General features: G+C 37.0%; 1 protein-coding gene across 1 annotated transcript in view; it reads right to left on the minus strand.

Moving 5' to 3' along the window:
- The window catches only part of LOC133525965 (fasciculation and elongation protein zeta-2), a 58,572-nt gene extending 36,413 nt beyond the window's left edge, over positions 1-22,159 (minus strand). The window contains exon 1 of the mRNA XM_061862412.1: positions 21,659-22,159. Within this exon, the coding sequence (XP_061718396.1) occupies positions 21,659-22,065 (407 nt within the window). The 5' untranslated portion in view covers positions 22,066-22,159. The remainder of the gene's footprint in view (positions 1-21,658) is intronic.
- Between the last annotated feature and the right edge of the window lie 5,060 nt (positions 22,160-27,219).

A 27,219-nucleotide genomic window follows, 5' to 3' on the forward strand; every position in this document is an offset into this window, starting at 1 on the left:
TGTTCTATTACTACAACAACATATACAATACTATACAAAGAAATCCTACCAGGCGACGATGTAGCTAACAAACTAGAAGGTAAATATAAAAACTTCCATACAAAACTCAGGGAAAAATATTGGCGCTCGCAGTCCACCACACGGTATAATGATATTCTCTTACATGAATTCGAACCCAGGTTCCCTAACTTTATGTGACCGCGGCCATGAGGACGAGAATTGGTTGTATCTTTATACTAATAACTTGTCGTCCTTATAGCAAGCGACAAAGTGGGACGTTTTGCCGGCCGCGGTCACATATTATGGTCTCTATTAACTACTAAGAAATCATGGTTTATTTTCTAAGCAAAATGATTTCTAAATCCAAGTTAATTAGATCTTCCTCATTAAACCTCAGCTACGAAGACGTTATTACCCGCCCTTTGATCTCGGGTGAACTCAGAAATAGCTCACCAGATCTTTGGAGAAAGTGATCTTAATCTCCAAGTACTAACAGACACAATAAACTGACCATTCGTGAACCTTACGCCTTCGCAATAAGATTGATATTCCGTTTACTCTATCAGACGGCACAAAGCTTTTCATGATTCTCATGAAAACAGAACAGTTCGGAATTTTTAAAAGAAATGTTTATCTTGACGAGCGTTTCATTTTAGAGCTTTGAAACAAGGTAAACAGTGTACTTGAAATGATAATTATTTTCAAGTACCTATTCAATTATTAAAACAACAGTATAGGTAAAAAACTTAAGTAAGTCACCTGTTGTATGTAGTTGTGACGTGTTCGAATAGACATTTGTTTTGTTTGTGTGTGTCTCTTAAACATGTATTGTCTATTCGAACACGTCACAACTACATACAACAGGTGACTTACTTAAGTTTTTTACCTATAGCCTTATCAGTGTCAAACTGACATATTCGCTAACGTCTGCGTAATTTAGTCTCTATATACATGTCGCTCTCACTAATATGCCAGTACTAGCGAGATACATAGAAAGTATGTTACGCTCACGCTAGCGAATATGTCAGTGGTGGTAGCCGTACAGTAGTATAAACAAAAGATGAAGATATTTAAGATGTAAGAAAAGATGCTGACGATGACGTATCAAAAATATTAATAAATACGGGTATTATTAAGTTGTTGCACAATTTACCTAATTATATGTAAAAAAGCTAAAAAAACAGCGCAAAATGAAGGTGACTTTAAACTATTTAGGTACAGTCACGTCCGATAATATCGATACAAAAAATGTGCCAATGTGTTCTATAACTGGGGGCCTAATTAAGATGACAATCGTACATAGACATAGGTCAAACTGCTTAAATGGCAAATTCTACGGAAAGTCGCGTTAATATTACTATAACGTGAAAAATCTAGAATCTACTCTAGATTTAAATGAATGGAGTTTTTATAGTAAAACTTTGTAGTAGCCAAGCCATACAACATCCATTGAAGTAATTACAGAAATCGCAAACACGGGCGAGTACCGCAGCAGGCCTAGGGCTTCTACACGTGATTAGGTCGCCAGAGGCTAGCGTGACTAGGGCAAGTCGTCAGAGCCAGAGATTATTATAAATTAAGGAAAATGACAAGAAAACCGCAGGAAAGATGAGGTTCCGAAACTTTTCGCGGTTAGAGGTAAATAGTGTTGCAATACCTAAAGGTTCTCTTCTGAACTTAGCAAACTACAGGTATTAATTACTCTATCTCAACAGTTATTATTTCTTCACATAGGTAACGTGTTTGCAAACACAACTGTGTTTAAATATAATAACTTACATACATATAGTATTTGCAAAGATCTATATAACTTCGTATAAGATAAATAAAGTCTAAAGTCCCGGATAGACGTGCGAGTAAGTTCGCGAACTTACAGCTCAACGACCTTTTTCGCTCGTGTGTGAGCCTAAGTACGCGTACTTTACAAGCGAAAAAAGTCGTCGAGCCATAAGTTCGCGAACTTACTCGCCCGTCTATCAGCCACTTAAGACGTGCCTCGAAAAATCAAGAAACAACTATGCTTGAATAGATGGCTATATACCTTTGGCATATACTCGAGTAGATGGCGACACTGTTTGATATTTTAACACATACCTATCAGTGAAAGAACATGGGTCAAAAAGCCATATGTTATTCGAAGAGTTTTAGTCCTATGTCGAAGGATGGCAGTAAATTTAGTTGACTACAAAATTTACTTTAACAATACGCTTCGATATTAAATTTTCTATGGTGTTTGTATACAAGTATGATATTATAAGAATAAAATAACAAGACAATGCTTTCTCAATTTACTCATCTCGCTTTCGAGATGTCATCGCTTTCTATAAGATTAAGGGCACAGCCGACTGGCGTACTACGTTACGCAATTGCAACGGTAAAGTATAATTAGATAAATCCTATTATCAGCATTGCGCGTCAAAGGGCCAATTGTGCAATTTCAATAAAGGTCAGGGGCCAGGAGCCAATCTCTGACTTGAGAAAATGAGTGAGGTGAATGAAACAGGTGAGGCTACTGTGTAAATGTTGCTAACTATACAACTAGATTTTTTAGCTTTTCGTCTCTGTGTCTTTCATTTTAGGGTCACCTCACTAGCGTCTTTTGAGCGTCGCGTCGGCGTCTAGTCAGCGCTATGGAAAATGGCTACGCTGCGCAGTTGCGTCAACGTTGCGTCGAGCAGCCATAGAGTTGACTAGACATCGAGGTTCGGGAGACGTGTGGGGTGGCTCTTTGATATTTCACTACTACCCCGGGAGTCGTACTATTTAGTTGCATCTATTTTATACTTGGTTCAAAAGATGCGCATCAACTTATTTTTTGTCCATTTTTATGATTTATGCGATATTTACGCAAATGAAATCAATGCATCAACGGGAGAGAACGTCTTATATAGGTATAGGTAATAGGTACCTCATCTACAAATACTACATGACTTTTGGTGCTATGTAGAAAATAAATTTTTAATTAAAACTGTGCTCACACTGATCAGTGCTTAGACTGATTGTACATTTAGATTCAACCATACCTGCACGGCCAGTGGGGTGGCGTTAAGCCGGGATTCGCACTGGCCAAACCGGTCGGGAGAATGCTCAATCCAGTTTCCGAACGATCCGGCTCTCTTTGGTTTTATCGTTCGAAATTAAGGGTCTCCCCAAACCAGTCGACGCGGAGTCGGCTTTCGCCGAGTGTTTTACACCACACTATTCGCATTTAGCCGATCGACCGTCTCCGCGGTTGGACACCTGCGTTTAGCAGTCTCATCTTCCTTGCGGCCGTAGAGACGCCCGATCGCCTGCGACTTGCTATCGCAACAGTTGTAAAGCGACGGTCGGCTCTCCCGTGCTCCGTCCTGCCGTCGAGACGTCAGACAGCACACGTACAGCCGTTGAGTCCGACGAACAGATGTAGGACAGCGGGTGATCGGCAATCGTAAATCTCATTTTTGGAGACTGGTTGTTAGTAACAACCTGAGTTTGAAATTGAACAGACCTGTAAGATTATTTTCCTTGGTAATTGTGACATATTATATAATAACCTGTGATGATGGATATTTTATGTAGACGGGCATGGAAAAAAAGACTTACCAGCATTTTTATCGTAGCCTACTTGTTGGAAGAGCTAGAACAGCAGCAAAAGCGGAGGCGACCGTGGGTTGATTCTTTGTGGCAATATAGATTAAGTGAAGGTGAATTTAATTACGATATCCTCGTTTGAGACTCGATCCAAAAATCTTTTACGATTATTATGGAATGACCGCAACAAAATTTGACTTCTTACTGGATTTGCTAAGACGAACACTTCAAAAACAGAACACAAAATTTTGGCTGTCCATATCTGTTGAAGGCTGTCCAGATCTATTGCAGATTTTAATGTGGGTAATAATTCAAATGAACAAATACAAACGCATCAGTAGCTACTTCGGCCGTCATCGGCTCTGTTCGGCCGTCGTCAGCTATTTTCGGCCGTCGAAGACGCTGAACGGCTTCCGCCAGCTCTGACCGGTCCTTATCGTAGGTACTCGGCCGTGATCGGAGCCGTTCAACTCTTTCCGGCACCGTACGGCGGTATAAGGAGATTTATGAATGCGAACGTGTGCGGTAGGCTGCAAACAGCGTCGTACGAATGCGAACAGCTTTACGGCAAAACGCCGTTTTCCCGTCGAAAGACGTCGTTTCGCGTGGGCCGAGCCGATTTACGACTTATTCGCTCTTATTGCGTTGACATAAAGCTTTTTCCGTACGCGATTTGCCGAAACGGCGTCGACTAGTTTGGGGAGACCCTAACTCTACAGATTTTTATAGCACAAATAAAATGATACCAGTTAAAGTCCCAGGGACATCGAGGGAATCTTAATCTTACTTGGACGTAGATTCATTTTTACCAAGTAGGTTTATTAACCGGTTGGTAAAAAAACGTTGACGTTTCTAATCCAAAGTTTTACAGTCTGCGTTGTTGGGTGAAATGATTTCTAATATTGCGATGTCGCTAAAGCTAGGATTCTCTTTGAACTATCATGGCCATAAAATTATATATAAAATTACAAACTAACTGTGTCAGCAAATTTACACGTCTTTTTTTTATTTAAGTACCGCCTTTATTAGTGGCACGATCAGGTAACCAGATTTGATTTCTGTATTTAAAACGCTACTGTTCTGCTTTTTGCATTACTAACAGAAATATAATTTAATAAGTACATTCATCGGAAATTATTTCGACAGTTATACTTAACCGAATATCGATTAATGATTTTAAATCGGTTATGTTGTCGGTCCGATACCGATTACGCGATTGTGAAATTAAAAAGAAATCTCAACCAGCAGCAAGTAACGGTTTTGTTATTAGTCGATATTGAAATATCGATCACCCATTTCTCGAACAAAATAGGAAAGTGTAGCAGTAGAAGCACCTATTGTTTTTTTACAGATTTGAGATGTTTTCAATAACTTTAATGCAAAGTTGCATTGTAGCCTGAGGACATTTTCTCCGATAATACTTTTGCAGTGTGTAGAATAAGCTAACTAATACATATTAAGTTATAATTTATTTATTAAACTTTTTACTTGCTTGTATATATTACTCAATATTCAACGAGCAGAAAATATTCAGTAAATTCTGTAGAATGCAGGGCGCGACGAATAATTGGCGAGGTATTGACCACCCGGGCATTCCAGGTTATTTCAGTGAAGCCGTGATTAGTAACGAGCAAACCCACTCAAAACTAGACAAGTCCATTTGGCGCCTTGATCTAAATTAAACTTTAAGTTCAAGTAGCAAGGTCGAATTTACAGCTTTATACTTATGTATCATACGACATCTCGAAAATAATCCTTCTATATATTACGTGTAAAGTACCAGATTTATGGTGCCACGTAATAGGTGCGTGCGAGTGAAACGACACTATACTAACATGTTTGAAAGCCACTGAACCTATAAAAACCCTTTATGGAGATGAGTTCTTGAAATTAGCGAGTAATGCGAGAGACAGGGATGGAAACGTGACCGTACACAAGTCCTAAGGATGAGCGTTGAACTTTTTTGAAGCCAAGTCAAAGGAATCATGTCTGGAGATCGTTTTTGTTGTTGGAAGCCATTGAGCATGCGTCAATGTTTAAAGAGGGTGAGGGGAGTTTGGTTGGGAAGGGGGAGGGGTGAAGACTGTCCTTGAAAGAAGCCGTTTTGGCAAGGTTACTCTTGTTTAGGCTGATTATTACGACACCGGCGGCAGAGTTGAACTCTTGGACTGAGATACCGGCCTATAAATTAGCTCGGATACATTAAAAACACATTACAGACGATGTTTAGGAGTAATAAAAATTAAAAAGTAGTAATATGTCACTCCAGTTTCTTTTTGCAATTTCAGTATCTATTATTTTTAGCCACACAACGTTCGACTGACGTAAATACGATTCCAACAGAAAGTATTTGTGTGGATTTGGATCTTGACGCATAGTCTGCACTGAACTGTACACGCAATAATTAAATATAGTTCAAGTTCTAAGGAAAATATTTGTAAATCATCATGCCAGCCAATTGTTTGCTTACTCATAAAATAAACCGTCCTGTCTGACGTATAGTTTAGTCATGTTATGTTCTCATACTATTCTAACCAATTCATTATGACGCTCATGCGAATCGTCTGCTCCCCAGACTGCTCCTATTTGTAAACAAACCATTACCAAATATGGTTGTTACTTTACGTCAGAATGGACCGTGATTAAAACAAGACCAATAAGAAATGTAAGCCATACTTCTTTGTTAACGCCGCGTCACGGTGAGTAGTTTGTTGCCCTTAGGGTTCAAATGACGTGACGAATCGTCTCGGTCGGAAGTTAAAGTAGCCGACAGACTTTTTACTCAAAGACTGCTTGTCTGTTGTGCACAAGTGTCGCTAACCTAACGGTATTCTTTGCTAGTTTATTATCGTTATGATATTTTACGGCTTGGCTTACACATGAAACAATAGGTATAAAATTTCCTGGCATTTTCATAAGTGAAATGTTACGTAAGCTACATTTTGGCGATGCCCCAACATGCTGACATGGCTCTGTTCAGTCAGGTTAAGCCACAGGCGATGGACTTTAATTTTATGAATGGTTTATGTTTTAAAATATCTTGTCCCGGTCCCTACTTGCTCGATCTAATTTCGGCAGACGTGATATTTGCGTACAATTGTGTTAGTTGCGATGTAACCATAACATACTCGTATATTTGGATACTTAGTCATCCTACGCAAATATGCATAGATAGATTTTTAAGTAACACACCTAATTCAGATGAAGCAATAACTAGAGTTAAGTACGATCTATATCATATTAGGTAATAATATGTAGCTATTTATTTTTTAGGTACCAATGGTACCATCATTTAATTCGATATTAGGTACCTAGAATGCAGTGCAGTAATTAATAGCAATAAACGCCCCACAGTATATATGTATGTATGTATGTCACTTTATTGCACATAAGGTTAACATAAAACAGACAAAACAAAACAAAAAAAAAATGTTATGTACAAAGGCGAACTTATCCCTAAAAGGTTAGGTTCGCCTCAAAATAAAAACACAGTCAGAGTGTGACATGACAAACAATATTTCCTCATTGTGGCATTACTCAAAACTTTACCCTTTGGGAACGTCAATACATTGGTTTTCCTCGTAAACAAATGGTAGGGCAAACCTGGGCTATTCGGTGATACTTGGTTATTCAGTGATAGTCAGTTTTATTGTCTTTTAGCCGAGTTGGCCTGTAATTTTATTGCATAAAACGATCTCTAAGAAATAGCACGAATGTGGCTAATGTGGTGTAATATGGTTCCAAGTCATAAAATTACCACCTGGTAATTTTATGACTTGGAACCCGCTTAGTTACCTAACTTGGCTAAAAGACAATAAAACTGACTATCACCGAATAACTATGTATCACCAAATAGCCAAGGTTTGCCCTATGCCCCTGCCCTATATCTTAATGCTTCATTAAATCATTACTTCCACAAACTGAGGTATTAGGCTTATATAATACATCAACATAGCCTATTCTACTAACCCTATACTAATAATAGGTAAATTGGGCATGCATAATGGTTACGATTATGATAACGGTTATGGTTATCGCTATGGATTAGGACATTGGATTAGATACTTTATATTCCAACCGGATTCTATGGGAGTCAAATTATTCGATAATTTGGGTTAATAATGCCGGTTGAGGACAGTTACTGGATCGAAATCCATTTTGAAATACTTGTTATGACGATGATCACGGCTGTCTGTTTAATATAACAAGCAGTTGATAATCGTTTATCCCTATGTGTTTTATTGACATTTGTGTATGTTAGAAAGAGACAATATTTTACAGAGATTTGCTGAGGTTTATGAATAAGATGGCTGAAATTTTCTTTTATTTTGATTCATTTAATTTCATTTCTTCATCTTTCTTTCATTTCTCATGAAAGTTGGTCTTTGCTGTTCTAAAAAGTTTACAGAAAATGACTCGTTTCTGCTCTAGAGTACTATACATTCTAAGTACGCCTTTCTTTTTTTATGATAAGCAATTAAAATCGTGGTTTTTAATTAATTTATTGAACAATTTCCATTCTGATAATTAACTCCTCATTCCATAAATAACGATATTTTTACCTACATTGCTAATTGAAAGTAGCCGCAGGTTATATTTAGCCGTATTTTTTTTTTAATTTTACTTTCCTCGTATTCGAAATAAAAAGTAGAGTGTTTAATTCGGGAGAAATGGTACCATTTCATCCCTTGGTTAACTATCTACTACTCGTATTCCGTAACGGTGTAGACTGTCGCCCGTCATCTCAAAAAAATCTTTTCATTCATAATATATCCATCCACATTTCCCTGCCTCTCTTATTGTCCTCCACATTTCTACCTGATTCTCTTCTTGGCACATGATTAGCACAAAATATAAAGTGATTATCAGATGTCACTAAGAAACCATTGCGGTTCGCCATCCACCGCTACAATCATAACTGTCTCTAACGGTGACCCAAGAAGCAAAAACCATAGAACATGGGATCTTCTGCCATCTGTCATGTGCGACAATACAATCACATAACGGTGATATAATGATGGTTCACTTTGCGTGTACGTTTTTTCTTATAAAAAACAACGTATAGTTCGTGTCATCCACGATGACGGGCAGATTTGTCAAATCTAACCTTTAACGACATGACAATACGAGGCAAGGCACGCGTCTTCGTGAATGGCCTGATTTATAGTCGGAGATAAAATCAAAGGTGTAAGCATGATTTTTTATTGGATTTATGGTTCTCGGCGGATAAGACGTCAAACTTGACTTTAAGTTGACCACCAGTACCAGGGCTATAACCGCGTAAATCGAAGTTTGTAAATTGCGGGTATCTTTCTCTATCACTCTTAATACGCTTTCTTTGGAGTAAAAGAGAAAGATCCCCGCAATTTGCGAATTTCGGTTTTTGCGGTATGTAGGCCCCCTGTACTAGAGTCGGACATTTGCAGTGTGGCAATAATCATTAATATCAAATTTCCATGAAAATATGACGTTTATAAGAACACTCACTTTATTTTATTCAAATCGGTGAAAAGTTGGCTTAGACGGACTCTATATTAGTTTGCGTGCAGACCGCATAATTTGATTGAAACTTGATTACTTGAACTAACTTTCATTGTCATACTACATTATTAAAATGAAATATTATTGGTAATAAACTATCGTACCTAAACAGGACTAGTAAGAGGTAACTTTCACAGTTTTACTGCCTTGCTAAATAAACATCATGGTTTATTTCTTGTAGTCTCTATCGAGACCATTTACGGCCCATGAAGAACGACATATCTTTTATTGATGAATAAAACCGATTTAATCAAAACACTTTCTACAATATTGACAGTACCAATAAAAAAGATTTAAGACCTTATTTTCTTCTACATTACGACGTGTCTGAATTACACCTATTTACTGCTCATTGCAGTGTTAGAGTAGCCCACAGTGTAATCTATTTTAAATTGATGGAAGGTCATGAGCTCACCGGGTGCGTTCTGTTCTACGCAGCTAACAGCTTGCTAGCGAGGAAATTCATCTGGAAAATATTGGCCGCTTATAAACAAATCCCAGGAATCGGTGTCGAGTTGTTTTTGAATTTCGAAAATGGAATGCTTTTCTCTTTTGTTTCGTTGTTTGTGTAATTTATGGGTAATTTTAAAATATTTATGACCATATTTTGTGGTTTGAGTGTGTAAGTGTAAGTAAAAAAGTCACAAAATGGTCTGGAACTCGCCGCGCAACTAAGTACTTTTTAAATTTATTTGCCGGGTGGTTCAGGTTTGATAAGCTTAGGCTCTCAAAAGCTCATAATTTGAAATTATAAAAACACGCTTTCCGCTTTGTCAGTATTCGATAGCCCAACAAAAGTGCCCTAGAAAATGTGTATTTGCCTATCGTCTAGTTATACATCAACATTGTCTGTGGTTACATAGTGCACATTGGGCGGTGTTGGCGATATGAGGAATCGCGACATATGGCGGGAATGACGTCATGACGGGACGGGATTGTGTTACATTCCATCTGCATTTGGTTAACATTATAATAAACTTGAATAAAACATTGAGTTGATATTCAGTTTACGATATTACCTAGACTTAAAACTTTAGATGGAAAATTCTAATTCAGAATTTTAATGCGATTCTGAATAGACAATTTGTTGTTTGTTCTTAATCTTTCAATTTGAGACGTGACTAGCAGAAATGACTACTAAATAGAGACACATCTCACACGAGAAAGCTATTGTTCTCTTTCTAATTGCTAGCTGGACTAGAGTTCGATTTCATTTATTCAATACAATTTCTCTTTATACAACGATATGCCTATAGACCAAGGAACTAGGTAGCTACATAAAAGAACTAGTACTTTTATTATCTCCGTTCTTAGACTTAGATACATTAGAATAGCTATATACCTAATGCATCCAGTTGGCTATCAATAGTATACTTGTTTATGTCCAAAGACGGGCTAACCAAGGTTTTCAATAGATAAATAGGCATATATAAATAGTATGCCAGTAAATGCGCAAATTAAATGAGGCATACAACCTGTTTAGAGTTCATTGTTACGTCCAAACACTGAATGAAGACATTAATTGCATTAACAATACTGTGAAACGACAGATCACCTATTCATTATCAAATATCAACAACTTGCTATATCTAATGACAATTTTAAAAAGTTGTAGGAGCCAGAGACAATCAGAGATTCATAGCACATTTTGGACCTATTCAAAAGCGAAATGGTGACTAGGTTTCATTCGGAAACAATATTAGCGGTATGGCTTTAGGGATCCCGGCATTTTGCCACGGCTCATGGGAGCCTGGGGTCCGCTTGACAACTAAGGCATTGAGTTATTATTATTATAGAGACGCCATGCCAATGAAATTGTCGCAATCTCAACCTGTACCACTACCACGCGACCAAAACGTCGTAAGCGCCGTAAAATTCATGGCGCTTACACGTTTAGGTCGCGAGATTTACGCTCGGCTTCTATGGTCGGTTGTCAAAACAACAACTCATGGCGCAAAATACTGGTTCTCTGTGCCGGTTCTATACGTACTGTAATAAATTAATAATAGTTCAGTGGGTATACTGGGTTCGGCGTTTCTATCCAGAAGCGAGAGCAGTGAAATATTTACAAAAGTTTTTTTCGCCCTTTTGGGTTGAGGAGACAGTAAGCCAAAAGCAATGACTTTGTGATTCATATACGACCTATATTTCAAGGTTTTTTACAGGCAACGTACGTATTTTCTGGATGGTAATCTAGTCCAAGTCGGTCCATAGTGTTGTCACAATGTACACAGGGCTATAACCGCGAAAATCGAAGTTCGTCAATTGCGGGCATTTTTCTATGTCACTCTACGTCTACGTCACAGTGAGAGTAAAAGAGAAATATCCCCGCAATTTGAGAATTTCGGTTTTCGCGGTAGGCCCCCAGATTTAACCACAGATGCAACTGTTCGATCAGTATAAGTTATAAAACGTGTGTCTTTTCTCCCTTTTTAATTTAGATAGTCCAATAAATAAATAAATAAGTATAATCTTTTGATCAACACAACACAACTTTGCTTGTGACTTGTGACTTGACAAACTTACGCTCTCCCCTTACACTTCACGTACGTGAATGCAAATTGTGGTACCTAGTTACTTACCCTTTAGGCACTAGTTTGCATCGGCTATCTTTCACTGCTAGTTTTTATGCAGGGCTACTGAAGTCTTGCATCAATAGAAAATATTCTGCCCCACATAAAAACCGCTGATAAAGTCGCTACCGGTGTGGCGTGCTACGTTCGTTGCACTGCAATTACTCAAGTGTGTAATTGGCCGCTCCCCATATTGTGGTTGTTTGTTATCAATGATCGCTGGTAATGAGAACTTGTGCTTATAAGCTGACCAATTTAGTGATGGGACTGATGGGTTTAAAATACAGGGCCTTATGACTAGTGACAGAAATGTTTATAGGTATGTGTCACCAGTAAAAAAATGATACCTACTGGAGTATCCTGAAATCCTTTTCAAAAGATTCTTTGATTTGATTTGGAACGTTACCTACTGATATATGTATATGGTGTTGACTCCCGGGGCGCTATAGGACTGTTCCGCCATATTACGAGACAGCAGCGTGTAGAAAATAGCACGAGTTAATATACATACTTGTGTACGGGTGTATTTTTATTTTATGTCAAACTTCGGGTTTTAAAAAAAACAGATAAAGAATACATAAAGCAGGTATGTATTTCAATTAACAGAGATAAGGTAACTTGTTTTCCTTTCTGTTCGATTCTCATGGATCCAAAAATACCACTTCAAGATTAATTTCATTGATATGTACATATTATGTCGTTAACTCCTTAACAATCTTATATGATCTGCAAGATCTTGTATTAACAGCAGTTTAGAAAATATATGATTAAGTTTCACATGTAAATGATATACGTTTATGGTAATACGAAAACGAACGAAAGGGCATAACTTTGGGTATGAATCTAAACTAAACAAGAGATGTAATTGTAAATGCTAACGCAATCTTTATAAATATGGATACGTAAGTTAAGTGGCTACATAATTATAGCGTTAATAGCATTTGTTTTGCACGTATTATAACAAAATTACTTACTCACTGTTTTATTCAGAAATTGAAAATCGATCATTGGGACCTTTTTTTTATTTTTTTATCTGATTTTTATTGAGGCTTTGGACACTTTGGGACTTGTGAAAATTTTATTTTGATCTCGATTTGACCAATGTGACAAACATAATAATTATGTGTGTTTTGAACAGTCAAATGCAACTTCCGAGAATGAGCCAGAACGTGATTTAAACTAAAACACCAATAGGTTAAGTCACCCATTTCGTTGGAATGTTGTTAGACATTCGCAGTGCATTAAGGGCGAAAATTGTGTCATGTCGTGCTCAAGCTAGCTCTTAAGGTGACAGTTTGCGGAACGATATTGAGCCATAGGGTCCTTAGGTGTCTTAGAAATTAAACTCCTTGACGGTACATTCAGATGCTTGACGCAAGAGCTCGTAAAGTTAGCCAAGTTAGCACGCCAATGAATGAATTTTATACAGAATAAATAAAGCCAAAGTATTAAATACTAATTGTTACTACTTGTTACAAAAACACTTTAATCCGCCACTTGGGTGGCTGCTAACCATTTAAAAATACTTTAAACCACTTTTTAAACCCTTTCAAAGTTTTTAAGTGTAATCAATATCGCTGACAGTATCTGTCGATTCCCATTACCCTGACTACTCAGCCGTGAGCACACAATAACATGTTAAACATTAAACACCCACGTATGGACTATTAGCTTTATAGCAGTCATATAAATTAGTTCTTATAAGCCTTTAATAGACCTTTTAAAGCAGGCACCGATTGACCGATGTTTTTTGATGATCTTGTTCGGCAGTAATGTATGATATGAATTCAGATTTTTGCATCTTTTGGCATATTTTTAGGCACACTACAAAATATGTGTGAAAGTATTACCATGAGACCATTAACATTAGCAGCTACATATATAATTAATATTTTTTTCTGCTTTGCAAATTGTTTGTAATTCATTTATTTTTGCGTTGAGTTGCTAATTTAAAACAGTACACATATTAGATAAATACGAATTATTACTTATATGATAAATATTTGCTCCGGTGTTATTACGCCGAGAAAATGATTACACATGATACCTATTTATGTAAAATTTACAATGATGACCCATTTTTCTTTTCTCTCACATTTCAATCTACGAGTAAGAAAGGAATTGCGTCACAACCAAAGTGTTTTAAGTTTCAAAGAAGTACCGACTTTTAATGTAAATTTTTCAGACACATGTTTAAAGACATTAGCTATGTGTGAGAACGTTGGGCTTAAGAGTTAAGACCACCTGAGGAGCTAACATACTTAACAGTTGAATAATAACAACATTATTTACGATATTAAACAACACACGTCCCGGGAAGCTAAATATTTACATTAAAATTTACACGTAGTTTTTTTCAGCCCTTAGCCATGGTAGGTATCTGCGAAATTTGATTTGATAAATGTATATTCCGAAGTCGAGACTTGTTCTTGTTCTATGGGTCCCAGTTGTTCAATATAGCTCCAGTACACACATTCACATTGAAGAGTATTTGAATCCGAGACCATCGGCTTCATAAGCAGGTTGACTACCTACTAGGCCAAACTTTTATAAGCACACCCTGAATAATACTGCGGTTCGCTTGAATGGGAGTAGAAGAATCCCGCTTCTGTAAATTTTACGTTAATGTTTATTCGTCCATTATATTTTCTGTTCAATGTCTAGCTAGGTAGAGCCCCCATGCAATACACCCATTCTGCACACCAGAGAAACCTGGACACCTATCTCATTATATGTTTCTTCCACGTAAAGGTCATTGCTACAACCATTATGCGGGTTATGTGGGTAGACTTGCGAATGCAGGGTCGTTGTCCTTACGCGTGGGAATCGCACCGCTTCTCTAGTCTTTGCCTGATCTTTACAATTATAGACTCGTTATGGGCTTTGGGCTAAAGATAACATCGAGCTTTCACCTCAGCCTCAGACTTGGAAATCTTGGAATGTACAAGTTTTATCATTAGTGAGATGAATTGTATGATAAATAAGCGTGCTATTAGGTTTTGGGTTTCAAAAAGGTTTATTATTATAATTAAATTCATTGAAGTGGAAAGAATTTGAGCTTGTCATGATCATTGAACATTGAAATCTACTTTAGTGAAATTTTCACTATAAAAAGTACTAAGTAAATAAAAACAACATGAAAATAATAAAGTTTCAATAAAGTACTAGATATTGTAAAGCATAATGGACCAGCTGAACATTGTGAAAGCTTACATGCTTTACAAATACCTACCGACTCTTTTCGTGTATGTCAACTTGTCAAGCTTATATGTATGCATTTTTTATACTACATCGGTAGCAAACAAGCATACGGCCTACCTAAAGGTAAGCAGTATCCGTAACCTATGTACGCCTGCATCTCCAGAGGAGTTACATGCGCGTTGCCGACTCTAACACTCCGCACCCTCGTTGAGCTCTGGCAACCTTAGTCACCGCAATTACCTTAATTACGTAACATGTTTTGAAAAGTTCAGAGTAAAAACGATCCATTTTTCACCAAACTTTTTTGTATCATGAAATGGCAGTGGTCGTTATTCTCTAGACTTAAACTTTCCATTTGTATTCTCTTGCATCTTTTACATCACGAATTCTCATCTCAAAACATATTTAATTCAATAATTTCATGAAACTTTGCTTAAATCGCGTAAAAATTTTTTACCCTCCCATAGAAAATGGACCAGCTAAAATGTATGAAATAGCCAAAAAACTTTTTCGCGATTTCGGGGTTGGTCCCATAGTAAAAGTTACTCAGTATAAGCCCAAAACCTCACTGGCAACGGGAATGCACATATTTTTTGGTCACCTTGTATACGAGTACCTCCATAATTATATGCATTCCAGGGAGATTGAAGTTTTATAGTCTTGTATGTTCATTCAATTAGCAGCCCATGCAGGTATTTTACCCGTTGTATCTTTATTGAATCTCTCGAGGTTATGCTGATTGACTAATAAAATCTTATACACGCTAGCTTTTATATGTTTTCATCTATAGATAAAACATTAATATTTCATTCCTTCCTCAACTAATGAATTTGACTTTTTGATACAGCAGCTGTAACCGGTGACTGAAGGACTGGCCGCTTCCTCACACAACGTATCAGCATTGCGATACAACGAGGAAATGCCGCCAATTTCTTGGTACAATGCCTCAAGGGACTATTTTAGATTTAAGCTAGTTATTATATAATTTATAAAACTTAATCTAAAGGAAAAGAAGGCAGGGAAGACATAATCATATCCATTTAAGTATGAAAATATATTGTTGTTCGAAGGCAGCATACAGATTACATTCAAAAGTAATAATAGATACTATACTTACTGGTTTTCTATTACATTTAAACGTAAATAAAATGTTTCAAATATATTAAATTTTGCTCAATACAGTCGTGTAGGAAGTAGGAAGGAAAGTGCAGCACTAAATGTGAAGTCATGCTCCTCGCAACGGCATAAATAATAAAGGCCTAAGCACCCTTTGGCCATTATCTCATAATCATGAATCTTTGAAAATGCATAAAATGTAATAATGGCAATTGTTATCTACCCAACCTTATGTAGGTATTTATGCAGTTTGAAAATTTCAGTGAATTGGTAGATTGAGTTTTTAAAGATATCAAAATAACTGGTATTCTATTTTGCTACACTTACTATAAAATAGAATTGTTTACCGGCGAGAAAACTCATTTCATTTTTATATTAGAAAAAATAGTCAATAAGATACAGATAGATATTATAGATGAAGGAATCTATATCGCATCTGTGTTAGCTCTATCGTATCTTTTTTGTGAACGATTAGGAACGTTGCAACTTCTAACATGCTTATGTTATTCATTAAAACTCTCTCAATTAAAATTAAAGATTATTTTCAAACTTGGCCGGTAAGCCCCTTTCACGTTAAGCCGGTAGACATAGAATTGTTTATCGGTAAGAAAACTCATTTCATTTTTATATTAGTAAACATAGTTAACAAGATGCAGATAGATATAAGCGTCTATACCGCATCTGTGTTCGCCCTATCGTATATTTTTTGTAAACGATTAGTAGGTACGTTGCATCTGTGAACATGCTTATGTTATTCATTAAAACCCTCTTCAGTAAAATAAAAGATAAAATGCAAACTTGGCTGGTAAGCCCCTTTCAGTTGAAGCTGGTAGACATGCAAATAAGGCTAAAACGAGGTAGGTATATGCTAATTCCGACATCTAGGCCGCACTTCCGTCGGCTGATAACTTGCAAATTACGGCACTGCAGGGCTCTAGTACTTTAGTAGTTTTTTTACTAGTTGCAAATATTTTGAACAAAGCTATTTTTTGAGATATAGCTTTGTTCAAAATGTCTATTCGGCCGAATGTTCGGCTCCGATCTTATTGAACCGAATATTCGGCAGTATTATTCAGTTCACCTGTATCATTGCAATGCACATTTGAAAACGCTTTATTTATATTAGCAGCTAAAGATGAATCGCTTCCTAGGCAATCCCCTTGAAAAAAAAACCGGTTAAAAGGCAAAGGACTTGCAAACAAGTTCTCCAAATAATCAAAACATCCTATGCATTCAACATATCTCATCATATATTTTAATGACCAAGGGAAAACGCATCCTCATGGAAGAGAGTACTTGAAAAGGAGGAAGCGCTTTTGCAGTGTAGCAACAAGACAAACATAATAAAAAATATTTCCAGAATATTCAGCATTTGAACCGAATAATTCGGCCGAACACGAACATTGGAAAACTTGCCAAATATGCCGAATACCGAATAATTACCGAATATTTGGTACCATCTCTAATTTTTATATTCAGACATAAATGTAGAGCTGTAGTAAGTAAAAGGTGACTGACGTGAGGGGGATGAAATGGTAGACGATATAGATGTTAGACTGAAACCACCCTCCAAGTCCGAAGCTCAAAATATCTTCCTTAATTGTCCAAATCGAAAAATAAGTAGTAGAAACGTAATTCATTACAAAAATACGGGAAACTGGAAAATAACAATAGGTAAACTAAGCATCAAATACCTACCTACCTAAGTTTGATTACAGTCATACGAAAACAGACTCTTCATAGTGTTAAAGACCCGTTGCTAAGTAAAACGGCAAGTTAAAACTGAATGCCTAATTAGACACTAATATGTACCTCTCGACGAGATTTAACGATATATCTCCAGATACGATCAATTTTACTCTTTAGAAAGTTAAGGCTAAACCAATTAACTGAATGGGGAATTAAGACGATATGATTTTATTAAAACCATTTAAGTGTTTGGTAATCAAAACGGTTTGTAATGGCTAACCGTTAGGATTGGGCACGCGAACGTAAGGTCATGCTAACACACGCAATGCTGAAAATTATTGACTGGGAAGTAGGGTAATTGATATATTAAACCAATATTTTATCGATTCAAAATGCACAATTAACGACCAAAAGAAAGCTAGACATATACATACATAGGCTTTGAAAAATAAACCTGAAGGAAAACAATTAAACTGCTTGAAGATAAATACTTACAACTTCCCTTAATTCAGTGGCATTAATAAGTAAAAAATACAACCGAGTTCTAGTAAGTGCAGTGACGAAAAGAGGACATGTCAAGGCGCGAACTGGTGCAAATTTTACACACGCTTTTTGATAAGCTTTTTGGACCAAACGGATGAAACAATCGGAGTGGTCTCCAGAGAGCCTACCGCGAACACCGAAGTTCGCAAATTGCAGGCATCTTTCTCTGTCACTACTTATAATTACACCTTAATTGGAGTAAAAGAGAACTTCAGTGTTCGCGGTGGGCCCTCAGCTCCTCTGGCCAATTCATATAACAAACTGGGTAGCTGCTGATTGGCTCAGCAACCTCGTTGTTAATGGTCCTCGGTAGGAAAACAAAAGCTACTGAAAAAAAACAAAAAAAAAACTGCATAATGACCAATGATGACGTCAATTATGTCCATAGATAATACAAATCTCATTGAGTATTCATCAGAGACTGCATCGGCATGGGCGTGCGGCGTGTGCCAGTCCCACCGCAAAGACCCCGTGCATATCAATGGCTGACAAACAATTCCGTTTTACGCAAATCACGCACAATAATGGGTAAAAAATAGAAAGTTACGATGATTTTAAAATGGTAATTATTTCAAATCCATTTCTTGTTTTTACTTGCTTTTAGAAGCCATGAAATTTGCGAATATTTTAATAGAACGATACCAATAAAATTTAGAGGTGGTCTTTGAGCGGAACCAAATAAACTATGTATTGAATAACAATGAGTCACATGCAATTGATTAACATATCAACTGCTGACCAATTAGAATAATTTTCGTAGACACTCAGTCAGACTATAAATTAATATTTGATAGGTAATATATATATATATCTATAGGTAAATAAATTTAATATGAAAAAGATCCCTATAATGGACGTGAATAATGATGCGTAAACCAACAATTCTATATATTTTACCATAAGAATAGTCATAGCAGCTGCTTAAGTTTAACGTTTTAATTTTTTTCATTATGTTGAAATCTCTCATTAAACACGCCAAAGACACATGTAAAAGACGAATAGGAGACATTCAACTTTTAACGCGCAAAACGGTAGACATTTTACAGGTAGGTAAAGGTATCAGTAAAATATCAAAAATATTCCACATTAGGTATCTCTTAAGTGTTTCATGACTGGTGCCATTACTAATATGTATGTATAACTAGTTTGGCCATGGTTATAAGGTGCCCATTAAATTCGGCTATTTGAATATTGAACGCAAGGTGCCGCTGACATCTGCCTCAGCCCGTCATGCATATCCTCTTACAAAAATCACAAAAGGAATCAATGTACGCACCTGTCGTTCGATATTTTCGAAGCCACGTCATGTTATTTGCGGAGAGAATGCTTTTTTTATCCTTTTATTTTGTGCCAATTGCGGATTGTGGATCCAATTTACCTGCTCACTCATTCGCAGCAGGGGAGCATCATTGCGGATCGTTGTTAAATTTAATGTTTCCCCTACTTTCAGACATCCAGGTCACCTGGATCGAGTCCAAATTACTTGACATAAAAACTGATTTCGCTCACAATGAACGGTGTTCTTATCAGTTTCTGCGATTCAGAGATGACTTCATGTATCTGCCTACACATTCTTATACTGCATTAAAAATAACATCTTATCTCGCGGTGACCTGATGTATAACCCTTTTTCGCATATTTTGCTTTAATTCTTGCGATTGGCTAGAAAAATATTGATGAGATGAAATAATTACCTACATGAGCTCATATACTAATTGTAGGTATGTAACCGTATTGCATGTAAACAACGGAAAAACTGAAAACAGTGTGAAAACAATCAAAACAATGCCTACAACAATCAATTTATTAATCATCTGAGACTCCCATATTGCGAACAAGAGTAAACTTTTTACTAACCGTGAATACAATAGGGAGAATTCTGTAAATTTTATATCTGCTTGGGAAAAGAAAGTTATGGCAATAGCGTGGCCATCAAACTGGGTGAAGGCATTCGCATTTAAAACCAGCATAAAATTTAAAATTTTGGCAAATATTGCAATAAGTAGTTAAGTACCTTCTAATTTAAAGAATGATTACTCTTAGGTTTTCTCAGTGTTAAGTAGGCTAAACTGATGCAATAAATAACAAAAACTTGTAGTCTTTTATTAAATAACAGGTGTGTCGCTTAAAATCTAGGTATTGTGTATGCAACAATGTTTGCAAACTGCACGCATTCAACCAATGTTATTTAAGTAATTACAACATGACCGAATGTTCTTTTTATTATGATGAATTGATTGTGATTAAACTAAAAGACATTTTATTGCTAGAACGAACTGCACCAACATACATGTCTCTGTTTGACTGGTAGAGAATGCCTTTTGGCATTCAGTTCGCCATTTGTGCATTTTCTCTATTTGTGCAATAAAGTTTTAAATAAATAAATAACTTCACATTTAAATTTGTAGCAATAATGATTCTTATCACTATTTAGATTTTCGCTTCGTTAGACTTTGTAATGAATGTTTATTCGTGTTAATAGAGTGTTGACGGACCATTACGATTCCGATCGCGGTCAACTTGTCATATTGGGTGACATTCGACACTATTTGCTCTTCGAGTCTAAAAGAGCTTTAATTAACACTAGTTTCTAAGCATTATGGACGCTATATAAGCGGAGTAAGGTTGAATTTACATTAATCTACATATTTGTCAATTTACACTTAATACCGGTTTATTAGTTTAACTATTTAAATGACCATTGGCTACTTTCAGCATAAATTTTCTTTAGTTTCTTTACAACACAGATGTGCATAAACCTATATTAATAGTAGGATTTGCAATGTTGCTACTTTTAAGCTTGTATACCTTGTATTCCTGCTTAGCCTTAAGGTTGACTGGTAGAGAATGCCTCGTGGCATTAAGTCCGCCTTTTGTACTGTAAGTTTTTTTTTCTATTGTGCAATAAAGATTAAATAAATATATAAATATACCTAGGTACTTTCCAAAATCGGTATGATGTGACAGTAGGAGATTGACTTTGACATTTAGAAACGTCATTCCGTCGTGGGTAGTTATGAGTCTTATAACACAGTATAAAGCATTTATTTGTCATAATGTGTCAAGTCGCAAGTGTGTTGTCACGAGCCACAACACAGGGGTGCAAGTGGGGCAGGGGGTTGTAGTACGATGCGTCATCGCCACCCTCCGGAACGCACCCCCGACAAGCCGATCGATCGGTCACTTAAGCCATGCGCAAAGCCCGCCCTTTTCCTTTATTTTTATTTTTTCCGTATGGTTTTTCACACGAATATTTTGATTCACACGTTACGTTTTGTTAACTGATAACAATTTGAAGAAGCTGCATGAATGATAATTGCACTGTTCCGCAGTCGCGTAGGCGGTATTTTCGCGTATGACTATAATGATGATGTCATAATTACACGCTCTAATTAGGTGTTTATTAAGTGGTAATGAATACTCACTGGCATTCGTTCATTATTTCTTCTTGCGAGCGAACTTGCACCGGTGCTAGCTTCTCGACGCTCTCCTCATAGTTCCCGAAGCACTTTGTGATCTTCTCATCGAATGTATTCACCAGGTCTTCAAGGGACCCGGAGAAAGTCTCCGTGAAATTGTCACCTTCCCCGTTTTGCATATTGTCTTTGCACTTCACCGGTTTAGGTCCGTCGTTATCGTTTATTTTGTTGGAGTCGGTTTTCATTTTGATAATTTCACTTAAGTTTTTGATGTTATTTATGTGGATGTCGTTCCCGTTGATGGTTTTTTGCGGGTAGTCCGCCGTGGACAGACAGTCGTCGGCATCTTCGATTTGCGCGAGCGGCGCTTCGAACTCGAGTTCGGCCATCCTGCCCGTAGCCCCTTCTCGCATGACCGTACGTCCACCCGCGCCGAGTTCCGCGCGAACACTAACGTCGATGTATAACACTGCTACAGTCCGTGTATACGATACACTCCGACCGCGACACAATGAAGATCGCCACTCCAATATGACCCTACTCTATTCATGACCACGTCCTCTCTGCCAGAGGTCTGGGAAAGCCCTAGGTGTAGGGAAATATGTACGTGCTATTAAAACATTTTCAATTGCCAAGAGTTGCTTTCTTGAGTTACACAACACTTACCGGGCGTATTGTCCCAGAAAATCCAATAAGAATTATAAATTGGACAGGGATGCCACAAATTCCGTAACACCAATTGTTTTAAGGATCTCGAAGTTTGGCGAAAAACTCCGTTTATTTTCTAATTGGCATTTTACACAATCATATCGAAATAGGCATTCTAATACATATCCAGTTTCTATTTGCGAGTTCCTGTAATTGGATCTGTATTACTATCTAAAAAGTTAAATGTAGCTTTTATAGCTGTTGGAATTCCTTGCATAAATAGGTACATGAATAAACACTTATCATTAGATGATTAAACTTAACAATAAGCGATGACCACTTTTTACAAAACTTTTTGTTAGAAATAAAATCATTTCAGTTAATAAATCGAAGAATAACATACCTACTAGTTGATGTGCATAGACTAGTGTCAGACAGCGATGTGTCAGACGCGTCAAACCAGATGAGTTGACTGAGTCAAGCAAAGAGTCAAGTCAAATGAAAGTCAATCATGCAGTTGATGCAGTTCGAGAACTGGTACAAGCATCAAGGCAAATGATGGTAATGTTTTGTAAACGTAATTTTAAAAATCCCTCACGCTACATGCCAAAAAATCCATTTGATGCCAAAAATACTTTACATCATTTTGTTTTGGGAAAGAGCTGATAGTATCCAAGCTGCTGGAAATATTTCTAAAAAACATAGCTAAGACAACCGCGAGGAAACTTTTTTTAATACCACGTCGGTGGCAAACAAACATACGGCTCGCCTAATGGTAAGCAGTCACCGTAGCCTATGGACGCCTGCAACACCAGAGATATTGCGTGTGAGTTGCCGACCCTTTAACCCGACGGCGATCGGTGTGGTGATAAAATTTTGGCCGTTGGCATCATGTCAAACAATTCTTCAGAGCACAGCCCATTGTACAAGCGGTAGAACACAAACAAGGAGGCAGTCTCTCCTTAAACTTAAAGGTTCAATAACATCCGTTGGAGAGCTACGATGTTATAGACAGACACATAGACAGCCACAACACACCCCTCTTTTGCGTCGGGGGTTAAAAATTATTTCCTTAACAATTTGCTAAGTTAACTAGGTACCTACTTACTTCTATGAGAAGAATTTCTAATAGTACATTACGATACAAGTGCGAAAAATAGGAAATTCGAAACGAGTGGCGATAAATTAAAACACGACGGAAGGGAGTATTTTAAATCGACACGAGTTGCGAATTACCTATTCGCACATGTATCGTACAACGTTTTACAGTACATATGGCCCTTTAAATGTTCGACATAGTATCGTAATATGCTTATTTACGCACTGGTGCGGTAAAGTAGCACCATATGTACTGTAAATAATCTTTGTTGTTAATTTCGCGGGTAGTAACTACTTTTACGTGTTCATTGACCAAGCGACACCGAAGGTCTCCGTTTCAGCTTGGGCAAAAATGCTTTCGTAGATATTATAGGTATGCCCGAATGTTCGAGAACATTCGAGCACATTTGTTATGAAATTTGGTGAGGAGGTTGGATATATAATTTTTGTGACGATTAAGATTTTGATTTTTTTTTCTAAATGGTGGAGCTATTAGGGGTTCTTAAGGTCTACAACTCGCAGAGCCGCAATTACTATTACACTAATTATGATAAAATGATACCTACTTTCGTTTGTCACTGAAAAATAATAACATTAATAACCAGGTACCAAATGATGATGAGGATCCTAAGTAGTAGTAGGAGTAGTTCTTAAGGATCTAGGAACATTAGGACTTGTAGAATAGTTTTCTACTTTTTACTATTTGGAGTACTACGCCAACATACACAAAATCGAAAAACGTTACCCGTCTCTCTGTCACTCGAATATGCAAGAGCGATAGAGAGGTAGATAACAATTTTCGATTTTTTGGCGGTAGGCCCTCAGATCATCTCAGTCTACACTCAAGTAGCTCAAGTAGAAACTAACGCCCCGAATGTCTATGGACCTGGCTTGGAAAAGTGGATCTCCCGTCTTTCGAAGTAGTGCGTATTGTCTTTCCTAAGTTTACCTTGCTTAAGACGGTTCGTGACTAGTAAATCTCAAGAATACGATAACTCAATGGAATATTCTTTCTCACCAGTCACCAGACATTGCCCGTTCAGCATGGTGACCGAATAAATTGATGTTGAACACTCGGATTTTTTATTCGCAAACTTATTTCGGCTTGTTTATTAATATCAAGGTTCATGTTTTATCAAATTTGTCAGGCTTCATTTTCTCAGTCTACGAGCACAAACCCAATCTTCAAAAGTTCAAACCTATATGGTCCAAAACGGCGCCGAGGCGGCGATTGCAGCGATTGATAATAAACATAGATGTCGAACTAGCTCTGAAAAATGACCCCACACACATTGTGCCGAAGCGGGCGGGGCGTCAATTTTGTGCCGCAGAGCTATTTAGTTCGCAAATGGCGGCCCGTTGTGACAGTCATAGTAAGAAGTATTCAAATTATATCTTTAACGAAAGAATTATGCCTTATTGTGCGGATAAATGATGTGCTAGTCGTTCCAACAAACACTGGAAAAAATATGGGATTACTTTTCACGTATAGTTTAGTTTAGCTAGGATAATATTAATTTGATTTCTCTTGATCACAACCGGCTTTATATGGGGATGATGTTATGCATTTTAAACAACCATTGATATTAAGAAACTTTCATTTTTAATTTGTTCAGGTTGTTATTTTAATAATTTAAATTTGTGATAGTAAATACGAGTCGCCGTTGTAGGTGGAGGTTTTTTATGTGTACTTTCTTCCTATATAAGTCCCGGTATTTGGCTGCTATTTTTAACTTTTCGTTAAGTTCGCGGACGGCTGGACCGATTTGGCTAATTTTGGTATTGGAATATTTGTAGGTCCAGGGAAGGTTTGAACGGTGAAAAATTATGGAAAGAATACGAGGAAAATAGTAAAAACAATAATGCTATTTTTCTCAAACTTTTAATGAAATGTTGACATGACTTACTTAAAATTAGGTCCGGAAATACTACATATCAGGTGCGATGAGTGAAGATGATATGTAAAGGAATTTCATACAGGCTTACACACCTAGGCCTGCAAGGCAACCTTATTTTGTTTTTAAACGTCAAATTATGGCATTCAACCAAAAAAAAACCTAGAAGCAAAATTCTGCCATTAAGTTTTTTTTCTTTTTTTGTCTTTTTCGTGTTTTTTTTTCTTATTTGTGTTTGTTAAATATTGTTTCATGGATTCAAAGGGGAACAAAAATAACATTATTTTTGCGCTACGACGTACGGTTTAGGAGATACAGCCCCATAAAGTTTTTTTCAGTCATGCAGAAATCTTTATAGGGCTGTATCTCCTAAACCGTGCGTCGTAGCGTATTTTCGTTCCCCCTTCAATAACCCGAAAGTAATAATAACAATCATCATCATCATCATCATCATCCTATTTTTTTAATTATTTCATTGCAAGTTTGAGAAAAGCACTATACAAATCTCGGCGAGAAACGGGGGGGTTGCCGGCCGCATATCCCTATCTGACCTCGCTACGCTCGGCCGTCTATATCTACTTGGCCTGCAACCCTTCGTTTCCCGTCCTCTATAGTAATGTACTATCTATTCCCATACAAACTGTTCCTATGACGACGTGTTCAATACGAATTTCTGCATGTTTGCTCTGATCAAGATGAAAATCGATATCTGAGGATCCTAGAGGTCCTTTACAATGAATACGAGGTCAAAATTAAACCAACGCCCGCCATCTTGGATTTCTGTATTTTGGCTCTGATGGAGATGAAAATCGATATCTAAGGATCTCAGCGACCCTTCATTATGATTCTGAGGTCAAATTTGGCAAAAACGCCCGACATCTTAAATTTCTCCGTGTTTGCTTTTATATGATGAATGATGATCATGATAAGAGCAAAAATTGCGATATTCAAAATATCGGGCGTTTCATACAAAATGGAGGGTGCTTTTACCAAATATGACTTCAGAATCATAATGAAGGGCCGCTCGGGTCCTCAGATATGGATTTTCACCTTGATCGGATGAAAAATTCTAAAATTCAACTCGCGGCATTTTTTATTATTATTTTGATCTCAAAATCGTAAATAAAAGGCCTCTCGGATCCTCAGATATCGGTTTTCATCTTGATCAGAGTAAAATCCAAAATTCCAATTTAAGTACATTCATTTAAATCTGACATATTTCTGTGCCACCTAACTAAACGTCGCAGGTGCCCTATAAGATGAACGACACAATGTATTAATTGGTTCGAAGGCTCAATTGCCTTTAAACACGTGCAATAAACGAACAAATAATAAGCCTTTAAAATAAAATAATAAATTATCATACAAAAATATTGCATTTAAAACTAGTCTACATATATTGCATGAAACCGTCTACCTAGAGCTGCGCTACAGCCAATCACAGCGCCTCATTTTATAATAGACCAATCGTAGTTCGGGTAGTTTAAATTGGCTAATCATGGTAAAATGAAGTTTCGTCGAAGAAAACAAGACCTGAACTTTGACGAGTTGCAATTGGTCCGTTATTAGTATTGCGTGTTTTAATAGTGGGGCCACTTTTACGCTGATATTTTGTTTGACGTTAGTCTTCTATGTTTTTTTCGTTCGCTGGGCGATTGTAATAGCATGAGACCGTTCAGATATCACAGAATTATAATCTATAAAAGAAAATTCTCTCAGGTCATAGTTAGTGAATGAATGGAGATAAACCCTACAAAACAAGATTTTATTTAGTAAAAACTAGCTAATTTTGCAATGTAGATCATACTTGGGCCGATTATCAATTTATCTGCTATTAAGCTACTTAACACAGGGTAAAAGCGATTCAGTATCTGAACACAAATATTTTTTTTCTATGACGTCAATAATGTCAATGTGACATTTTAT

Source organism: Cydia pomonella, chromosome 15, assembly GCF_033807575.1.
Source record: "Cydia pomonella isolate Wapato2018A chromosome 15, ilCydPomo1, whole genome shotgun sequence".
Classification (NCBI taxonomy): Eukaryota; Metazoa; Arthropoda; class Insecta; order Lepidoptera; family Tortricidae; genus Cydia; species Cydia pomonella.